The sequence below is a fragment of the Camelus ferus genome, chromosome 5 (genome assembly GCF_009834535.1).
Source record: "Camelus ferus isolate YT-003-E chromosome 5, BCGSAC_Cfer_1.0, whole genome shotgun sequence".
NCBI classification, from domain to species: Eukaryota; Metazoa; Chordata; class Mammalia; order Artiodactyla; family Camelidae; genus Camelus; species Camelus ferus.
This window is the reverse complement of record NC_045700.1, coordinates 74,495,847-74,506,768: the sequence shown is the minus strand read 5'-3', so window position 1 is coordinate 74,506,768 and position 10,922 is coordinate 74,495,847. Positions and strand designations below refer to the sequence as shown.

Genomic DNA, 10,922 nt, shown 5'->3' with positions numbered 1-10,922 from the left:
GTGCAGCCCCTGAGAGTCGACATTAGAAGGTTTTGGTGGGCCTAGGGATCTGCATGGTAACTATCACTCCAAATGAGTCTGAGGCAGGTAGGCTCCACCCCTGGAGAAAAGTCAATTGGATTGGAAATAAGATATCGGCTACGCACATCAGTGTTTTGTATGCTTGCAAAAATTTCAAAACTCTTTCTAAACAAGACAGCATTGCTAATAAGGAAATTGAGGAATAGTGTGGTTAAATGGATTGCCCAATATTTACCATCAACTTGCTGTATGAGCCAAGAACAGAAAGAAAAAAAAAAAAAAGGCAAAACAAAACACAATCCTCTGAGGCTTTTCACACCCCCTCTCCTGCCTCATTCCATGTCCTAAGAAAACTCTAGCAGAAAATAACAGAAGGGCCCTTGGACTATGTTGATATTGGCAGCAAAAGCACATCCAGTTATTCAGTCTCAATAAAAGAACATTTTTCAAATCTTTCAAAGCCAGCCACACTAAGGCTATAATGAGTTTACCTCATTTTAATCTATGCAGCCAGAACCACTCACGGAGAGCAGGTCTGAACCCGTCTTTGGGAAATCATGCTGGCATCAGTATAAAGAAGATTTAAAAACCCTCCAGACATCTGGCCTGACTTAATAGATCTCTTGGTGCTTTCTGGATTCTTTAAATGTTAACCAGGAGGTCACATACTTACCCTCACCTCTTTCCTATAGACAGATAAGTCAATTATCCAAATTCAGTGAGCCCACAGCATCACAATTACATCTAAATTTCATAGATGGATTAATTGATTAATGTATTTCTCTCTCTCTCTGTATGCATTTATTAACTTATTTGTATTTTCCCAGAAGGGATTTTTGGTCGCTTATAAGGGTGCAAAATATGAGACAAAGAAGAAATTACAATCAGGATTTTAAAGAGAGAGAAAGGAGGAGAGAACTCTGGGCTTCATCTTATAACAGACGTGGTCCTAGAAATAAAATGTACATAAATCTAATAAATCCTTTTTACTTGCATTATACTTTAGAAAGAGTTTTATCAATACTCTCTTTCTTTTCAATTGGCAGTGGTGCCTAATCTTTCAGATGTCTCCTTAGTCCTAGTCCCACCTTTTCATCAAGTAACTAATAGGTCAAAAACAAATACTTGGAGGCAATCTGGAAAATTCCTAAGGGATATTAGAACTTACCACTTTTTAATGTCATGAGTTCTTTGCAAATGGGAGTATTCCTGACCGAATTTCCCTGTCAAGTCCAAAGTTCCCCCATGTGAGAGAGAGCCCCCAGGCTTCCCCGGCAGGGAGTCAGTGTACCAGCAGCTCTAGCCGGCCGGGCGTGTGGGAGGAAGGAGCGGGTCGCATGGAGCTGGGCTGTGGAGCAGGCACAGAGGGCTCCCTTGGGCTCCAGGGCCCCTAACTGAGGGCCCAAATGAGTGTTCGGGCAGCACCCGAGCACTTCCACCAGCAGATCCTTTTATTATTATGCCCCTCCAGAGGACCCTGTATTCTGAAAGCTTGTCATTCCTATACAAATTGCCCTGATGAACAAAAATTAATTTTTCAATTTGCATTACATTTCATTTATTCCTTCACTCATTGAACAGATACTGAGGTCATACTGCGGGCCAGGCATTGAGAGGTGCCCTGGTAGAGGAGGTCTCTGCCCACAAGGAGTTTACACTCTGACAGCAAAACAGGCGGGCAGATGGGACCACAGAGGTCAGGCCGCCTGTGCTCTGTACTAGGGGATCCGGCTGGGGCCAGTGGGCACTGAAATCCAGCCTCCCTGTGGCTCGGCTCACCAATCCATAAGCCCTATGTCAGGGCTGCTTGTGTCTAGAAAACTGCAAGAAACCTTTGTCTAATCCAAAAGATTCACATGGGCTACCACTGGCCTTGCACACAATGAGTTACAAGCCTGCTCTGCAGAGTCAGGAAAGGCTTTATAGAGGACACTCTCTGTGCCAAGCCTTGAAGAATTTGTAGGTGTGGAGGGTTTTTCTGGATCAACAAGGAGAAGGATGTTCCTAGCAGACTGCCCGGAAGCGTGAGGAAGCATTGCACCATCAGGAAACCTGAGAACTATGAGTGCTTGAGTGACAGGAGCCAAGGCTGGACCTGAAGCCAGATGGGGATGCAGGGTCACATCAGGGAGCGAGGGGCATTCATGCAGGAACCCTTCTCATTTATCCCACGGATTAAAGGGAGCTAGTGACTGAGTGTGAAGAGTGAGACGGCAGAGATACCATTAAACAGGACATGGAATAGAGGAAATGGGCAGGGGGTAGATGATAAATTTGGAGCTTTTAACCAGCATGAGAAATCCAAAGATACCAGTCACACAGAGGGATAAAATTCAATGAAAGTAATTCAGTGATTGCTTTGTTAGCCTAGAGAGATTTATTAACACAAAGGTATACATTTTGTTACGATTTTTTAAAAGATTCATAATTTCTTTATTATCCCCACTCATACTTTCTTACATCATGAGATTTAGAGTAGGAATTCTCGCTAAGACTAGTTCACAAATAGTTGTGTAGACCATGGTGGCACAACACAACCCTAACACTCGCCAGGTGTTCAAGAACTGTGAATCAGTGGGAAGGAATTCCATGACACTTGCTACACCCACTACTCATTTGGTGGCAGTGGTGTTGCTCATCTGTTCATTTAAATACCTATTACTTCCCTCTCTATGTTTTGGACAGAGATCAATTTATTTCCCCCACAAGGTTTTGCATATAATAGTGCATAACGAATAGCTAAAGGCTTGTTAGGGGAATTAGATTTACTAACTAAAATATTCCAAAGACTCACTAGGTTGCCTTGGTTAAAATGCACCTGGATCCATAAATACAAGAAATGTTCCCACCGTGGGAGTTCCTGCGTTCAGGGATAACCAGCAGAAGACATTCTTCAAACTATGCATATGAGCAGGTCACTTGTCACCTGAGGATGGCCCTGGGAAAAGACCAAGAGTGCGTACTTTTTAAACGCACAAATTTAAACGTAACAGAAGAAAACCCAGTAAGGAACAGTTCCAGGATGAGGACTTGTGGAGGTCCAAACAAAATACATATATCCTGGGTAGATGCAGCTTGTTTCTCACACATTTAAGATCGCATAGAATACCATGCCAGCTCTGATGGCTAGGTATGAGGAACAAGAGAAAAAATAGCTAAATTTATTGACTGATGTGCCAGGCAACATGTTAAGCACTCGCCACATGTTCTCTCACTTAATCCTCAAAACAGCTCTGTGATGTAATGACTAGTATCCACCCCAAACGTTCAGACGAGGATACAAAGATACAAAAGTGATCTTGGCACATCGTGTCTGGAGTGGTCCGGAGTAGTCGCTGAAGTATAAGAATTCACTAAAAATACTGAGTACCAATTACGTGCTATGGTTCAGCGCTAGGGGCAAAACCACAGTCAATTCAACAATGTCCTTGCTCTCATGGGGTTACATCCGAGACAAGGTGACAGGTCGTCACCAAGTAAACCAACAACTAAACACAATGGCTGAACTGAAGTAAGGCTTATAAAGGCAGCAAAGTATGACAGAGTGGCAGGTACACGGGGCGGGGGCGGGGCCGGGGGGAGCAGACACCTGGAGGGCCTTTCTAAGGAGATGATGCCCGAACTGAGTCCTCAAGAGATGAGATTGAGCCAGCCACGCGCAGAACTGGCAAAAAGAGTTTGGGCAGCAAGTTCCAGAGTCTTAAGGCAGAATTAAGTTTGGCACACTCAAGGTCCAGCAAGAAGAAGGCTGGTGGTTACAGGAGACCAGGGGAGGGTGTATGTGTTGAGGCTGGAGTGGAGGGCCAGGCCAGGCTCCCGACCTGGTGGTCCTTGGCAAGGAGTTTGGATTTCGCTCTAAGCCACTGGAGGGTATAAGCAGGGGAGGGAGGTGATCTGGAGATTTCAGAAATTCCCTCAGGTTACTGAGAACAGAATAAACTACAGGATGTAGGAACTGAAGGTGGAGTTCAGCCCTCAGGCTGCTGTGGTAGCCCGGGGGAGAGGTGCTGGTGCAGTGGACTAGGGTGGTGGAAAAAAATGAGCCCAAACTAGTTACGGTCTTGAAGCCAATGACGAGGGATGAGCATTCCTTCACAGCTGTAATGTCTGTCCCTCACAAATACACATTTCATGGCTTGCAGCTGTGGCCACTGGGATGATGCTCCTCTGTTGACAGCAGCATTCCACCTCCTCTCATTCCATTCAGTAATTACAAATGATAGCTCTAATTTTTATGTTAATTACTGGAGTCCTTTTTCAGACAAATCTGTTTTATGATCATTTTACCCACTTCCCAAAGTAAAGACCGATCCAAAAAGTACAGCTTATAAAAGGATTTTTAATAAGGTAATGTTACTAGTCATCACTGGTATACTTTTGTTTTTAAGCACATGCTGATTCAATGGTAAAGTAAGAACTTAGAGTAGTCTTGTTAGATAGTATGAACTGAGTAAGAGGGACGACAGGGAACGTGTGGAAGAGGGCCTGACATCAGAGACTAAGGGACGGAGCAGCCCACTGCAGCGGGCCTTCCGCCCCTTCCCTCTCAGACGGGGGCACCTCAGCCGAGCAGCAGCTGGCGGGGAACTGGCAGACCATGGGGGGTGCCTCAAGGCAAATACAAAAATGAGGTGGCACCACGGATGCTTCCAGTGCCCATCTCTTGTTCTGAAAATTTTTTTTTAATTAAAGAGAGCTCCTCATTTCCTTTCCAATTTTCCTAGCTGATGGCTCACTTTGACAGAAGACAATGCTCTCCATACTAAGAGAGGAAAAATTGAATTATTGATGACATGGTAGAGCAATATTTAATGACATGGAAAGATGTTCATGATTAGTGATATTTGGTAAACCAAAAGCAGGTTGTAAACAATGTATGCGTTGTATTTTGTTTTTAAATGTGTGTGTGTGTGTGTGTGTGTGTGTGTGTGTAGAAATTAGTAGAAGTATATTTAGAAGTTATCTGAAAAGTGGACTTCATATATATGTTTTTTTTATTTATTATATACATATATATATTTTCATTTTTAACTTCATGGCATTTTTGGTGAAAATTTTGCTTTACATAAGAATAAAAAGCAGAGTTTTAAAAATGAAAAACAAAGTATCATTAAAAAAACAATTTTACCTTTTTAAGTTCTTTTCCACTGGAAAAACTCCCTGAGACACTCATTTCATAATTAATTCTTGCTCCTTTTTTTTTAAAGTTGGGGCAGCATTTCACTTCTAATAATCTCTAGACACAGCCATTTTCCAAAATGAACGTTTCTCCCTTTTGGCAAAACCAACGCCCCCCCATCATGACTGCAGCTCCCCCACTCCTCTGCCCAGCATCCTACTTGGCAAGAGCCTCTGAGACGAACACGTCAAGTTTGTACCACCCTGGGCGAGGGGATTTGACTTGCATTTTCCTGCCTGCATGTGAGCAGCCTGTTTCTCAGAATGTTCAAAAGCAATTGCCATAAAGTGAATTTACTGTCTCATGAGTCCATCAGTGCACAAGGAACAGGAAATCTTCTACAGAAATTCAAAATACAGAGCTAACTACCAACCACCAAGCAGAGGAAGTACAGTGATGTGTTCAGGCTATAAGCCTCCACAGACACCCGTCTGCCTCCATCATTATTTATCATCTGGTCTCTAGTTACTTTGTCACCACAAGACAGAAAAAAGAGCCAGGGATTCAACTCATACTGGCTTCCCAGACAACGCTATATACTTCACTGCGCTCCTTGGCCCACATGGTGAGTAGTGCTATTCACTGCTCCTGCGGTGTGGGACCATGGAATCTGAGACAAGAATGGGAGTTGCATTTGCTTGCTCAAAAGGCTGAAAGGCCCTCAATCATCCAGGTTGAGAGAGACTAAGACGCCCTCCCTTCTGCCGGGATTGCCAGCCCTCATCCTTTATAAGCCACTTCCTGTCTCCAGGGTACAGCCTCCCAGACCTGACACGGGATGATGCCAGACTTCTTAAAGAATACATTTTTTAAGTAAGAAGAACACCCATTCATTTTGTCTCCAATGTGCACAATGTCACATTTGAATTGTTAAACACCATCTCGCTAATAAGAAAAAAAAATACATTGGGGTTGATCAGGTTGAGACAGACCAGTTCCACAGTTCTGCAACTTAAACCTAGCAGGAAATAGCAGGAAAAATGGCTTCAGTGTATCTGTTCTGATGGTAGGAAAATACGGACTCAGTCATCGTATAAAACTATCTTTTTAGATCAGAGCCAATCTTAGAGATCTTTTTCCTACTTATGTAACACCTCATATTTCATAAAGGGTGATGACAATGTTATCAGTGGAGAAATCACTTCCTATAAAACTATATGGTCATGTATGGAAGTTCTCCTTTTATTTTTTCCTCCAAATGTACTTTTTTTGTGGAGCACATTTTAATAGTTTCAGCAGTATGGTGGCTTACAGAAGATTCACAATAAAAGGTTTAAAAGAATCAAGAAATCCTACTATCCCTAAGGAATACACATACACATTATCTCACTCACTTGTCACCAGACACTCTGAGTGTTTGAGCGTTGTTATTCCTACTCTTCAGCGCTGGATCTAGGCTCTTAGCATCACACAGCTAGTGCATCATAGGGCTTAGCTCTTACTCATGACTCCTAACCAGGTTCTGTAAGTTGACAAATGGTGAAGTACAATAGCCAAGTGGCTCTTTGCTCCCATGGGACCTAAAAAGTTAGGGCTTGCTTAGACAAGGTATGAAAACAGTCTGCTTGCCTGATGTGCCTCGTATCTTTATTTATTGCTATTTTATAATCTGGGTAGAACTAGGAATCCAGAACCTACAGCCTTAGGTCATAATGAAGAAAGGAAGAAACAACAACACCTGTTGCCCAACTGTGTGTACGCAACGTTACTGAAGAACACAGCCATTTGTAATGAGTCAGCAAGGCACTTCCTGCAGCTCCAGAGGGAAGTAGAAAAGTCAATCTGGCCTGACCCCCAAGATTCTTCAGCAACGTGTCCACGCTACTTATTATTCAACCAGACCTAATATACCACCCCTCCCTGGCCTTTTAAAGAAGAAATGGAGGCCCAGAGTTCAAGTGATCATCTCAGTCCCTAGCTGGTGGCAGAGGTGGGACTAGAACCCCCATCATCTAACTCCCAACCCTGTGCTCTTTCCAATCTGCTACAGCCCAACATAGAGTACACATGATGATGACGACAAAATCATAGCCGCAGCCACCATCAACTGGCTGTTTATCAGGGTGAGCAGTAAATATTTCATATGAATGATTTCACTGAATCTTCAGAACTACTAACCTACAAAGTAGATAAGGAAACAAAGGCTCAGAGAGGTTAAGTAACTTCTCCAACACCCCACTGTGGGCAAGCAACAGACCTGAGATAGAGCCCTGTCTCTCTGAAGCTAAAGTTTCATGTTTATACCAAATTGCCTTTCTCTGACCACCAGGTTTGCTGAAAATTGCAGTGATTCCACATGAACAGCTGATGTGTCTGCCTATTGTTACAGTTTATTCCATCTACTTTACAAAAGGAAATCTTTACAATAACAGATTTCAAGAGAAAGGACACAACTCATATGCCCTTTCCTGCCTCCCTGATGCTAAACCCTTGAGTTTATCAGAAAGGTAAAAAGCCCTACTCAGATATTATAAATCTGCCTTTGAGATGCAAATGTGGTTTAAAGGGCAAAAAAAAAATCATGTTTTAGGTATAAATAAAATAAAATACTTCTTTAAATAATGAAATAAAGGTCTCCCACATTTGAAGCATCAGACATGCCAGGTAATCCTTAGATGGTTAGACGCAGCGCCTCTGTTCACAGACTGAGATGCACCCAAGGTGATGGAGGAGGCTCAGGCCAGGCCTGAGCTTCCTCTATTCTTTGCTCTTTGTATCTTTATTTTCAGCACCGATTTTTTTCATGTGCTGATGCTTGGAACATAGTAAGAACCAGAGCCTTGCAATTGCTAGGAAGACAGTCTTGTTAACAGGTTTCCCAAAGTCACTTGTACGGTCATCCCTTGGCATCCACAGGGGATTGGCTCCAAGACCCCCTAGTGGATACCAAAGTCCGTGGATGCTCGAGTCCCTTACATAATATGGTATATTATTTGCATATAACCTACACACATCCTTCTGTATACTTTAAATCATCTCTAGATTACTTGAAATACCTAATACAAGGTAAGTGCTATGTAAGTAGTTGCTGGCCTATAGCAAATCCACATTTTGTTTTTTGGAACTTTCTGGAAATTAAAAATAAATATTTTTGACCTACAGTTGGTTAAATCTGTGGGTGCACAAGCTGCAGATACGGAGGTCAGACTGTACTTGAAGAAACGTCGGGTTCCTAATATCACTTGGGAAGGCTTAACCTCCCCAGATTGCAGCTTTATTATTAGTAAAATGAGAGGCAATCTGAAATCCTTTATACCTCAAAAATTCTGTAAATTGCTGCTGACTGGATAAAGGAATTCCAAAATCAACTCCTCTACATTTCTCTTTTGTTCATTTGCACTCTCTTTTTCTTTCGCTCCAGCCCCCGTTAGTTCCATTCACCCCTCTTTTTTTTACTTATAATACTGTCTTATTAGTCTCTTATATTAATTAGTAGCAATCGTAAAGCAAATTTTTTTTCCACTCCAAGGAAATGCATCATCTTATTACGAATGAGAATGTAGTGCAGACAAGGCAGACAGCATTCATGTGGAGGTAAGGCACGCATGATACAGACAAAGAGGTAGAGAGCACATTCACATGATTTACTGTTCCTTGGAAACCACAATGGTCCTTTTTAGTGAAGAGATTCTAAATACTCATCAATATAAACTTAAAACCAGAGCTTCTGAAAACATAAATTAGAGCCATAGTTCTCGGAAGCCCAAACCAAACATTGCTTTCCTATTACTAACAAATGCTTTGGTTCTGTTGCATTCTGTATTTTAAGAGATGTACATATGTATTTTAAGTATAACCAGGAAGATCTTTTTCTTCCCTTCATTTAGAAAGATAATCCAAGATAAATTCATTCTAAAAGCTTTTTCCACTCTCCCAAACTTTCAACATAAAAAAACGGTAATAAATCAATATATGCATAAGTTAAAGGCCTCCCCCCACCCCTACCATCGAGAACACTGTGGTAGCAATAAAGAAAGAAACGTTTTCCACTTTACCTGGGAAGAGCGGTGATTTTCCCCCATTTCTCCACGCAGAACCTTCTTGGGCCGTTACTCCCTCGGAGGGAAGCAAATCCTTCGTAGGGAATGCTGGACGTGCCCGTAACAAACTATCAACCCCAGAAAAGAGAAGGAGAAGGTGAAGCCAAGAGTCCAATTGGCAGGAGAGGCTTGGCATCATTCACGGGCAGAAGGAGGTCCTGGAGTAGGGCAGCATGCCGCTCACCGGTGGGAAAGCTCAGAAGGCAGAACTTTACAGGCATAGGGTGATCATAGCATGAAAATTCCGACAAAGTGCCAGAGGTCACCAAGGAAGGACAGTGCATTACAAAGGGAAAGGCGATGTGGAGGGTCTGCAGAAGGTACAGCCTCCTGAACAGCTGGCTAGCTCAGGAACTTAAATCAGGTATACTTTCCCTCGCAGATTAATAAAGTGGGTATATCAGTTAACCTAAGTCTGCTCAGCATCAGTCCCTGACCAACTTAAGGTGAATGAAAAACAAGAATGTGAGAACCAGATCTGTGATCCAAAGTAGCTAAGACTGCGTGTACTTGCAAGGCTCTGCCTAAGTACCCAAAAGGCTTCCGCGTGTCTGATATTTCTTTAGCTGCAACCAACCAGCAATTGCCCTGTATAACTATAACCACCACAAGAAAATAACGAGTCAGTTTTCCCAGAGTTCTTAAACTTCACAGCTATCTCAAGTCTGTGGAAAGTCAGATGGAAGAAAAGAAAGGACTCTTTAACAAGGAACTGGGTCACTTCTTAAGGGACTGAAGATTATCTTTTTCTGTTGCCCGGGATGCTGGCCTGCAGAGTGCCCAGGGACCTCTTGCTGAAGGGATCAAACTGCCCGGAAGGCAGATGCTGTTCCTGGGATTGCTGACCTGGAGTTGGCACTTCCTCACAACTCTAATTGTCATGCTTGGACTTGGTTTGGGATGTTCTGCATAGTGATGGAGCCACAGAACCATGCAATCAGAAGAGTCTGAAAACAGTGTATCCCAGACACGCAGATAAACATGGGATGCATTTACTGAGGATACTGAGCAGTTATTAAAGCAATTCCAAGAATGATTATATTAATGCATTAAAAAAAATTAACTAATGGCATCTTACCTGTAACAATCTTAGTCGTTGTTCATTGTTGAATCTTTCCACTGCAGCCCAGAACCACCGAATTACAATATGATTGTCATGATAACCTGTCAAATCAATCACGAAAGCCCATATTACTTTGAGTTTTCTATCTTAAGTCACCATGAAACCGACAAAAGACCCCCAGACATAAATCATCATCTTGGATTCGTTAAAAGTTATTTATAATTTAAGACCAAGGAAGAACACTGTAACAATCGTATGAATGTCAAAAGTCAAACAAAACACTAAATGAAACCAAGAAAGCTCTGTTTCCATTTAGTGGTCACTAAATTAAACTAGTGGCGAGAACAACAAATGAGTTATTTTAACCATATCATTTCTAAAAAATGTAATCGCTGTTCCTGGAAATGCTTAACCTTTTGGTCATTCATTTCAGAAATAATTTTCAAGTACCACTATGCCAAGAACTGTATTAAGCATGGGGGTAGAATGGAAAAAAAAAACCAGACCCCTACAGAACTTCTGGTACAGGAGAGACACATAAATAAAATAATTATACAAATAAATACATAATTGCAAACTATTTTAAGACCATATATAATGTTCATATTTTAAAATAAAA

The 10,922-nt window shown here is 42.1% G+C and overlaps 1 protein-coding gene across 4 annotated transcripts in view; it reads right to left on the bottom strand.

The window, feature by feature from the left end:
• Window positions 1-10,922, bottom strand: part of HECW2 (HECT, C2 and WW domain containing E3 ubiquitin protein ligase 2) — a 334,372-nt gene that overhangs the window by 8,393 nt on the left and 315,057 nt on the right. For all 4 annotated transcript variants that reach the window (XM_032480136.1, XM_032480138.1, XM_032480137.1 and 1 more), the window contains 2 exons: window positions 10,319-10,404; window positions 9,196-9,308 (listed from right to left, as the gene is read on the bottom strand). In XM_032480136.1, the coding sequence (XP_032336027.1) occupies window positions 9,196-9,308; window positions 10,319-10,404 (199 nt within the window). The remainder of the gene's footprint in view (window positions 1-9,195; window positions 9,309-10,318; window positions 10,405-10,922) is intronic.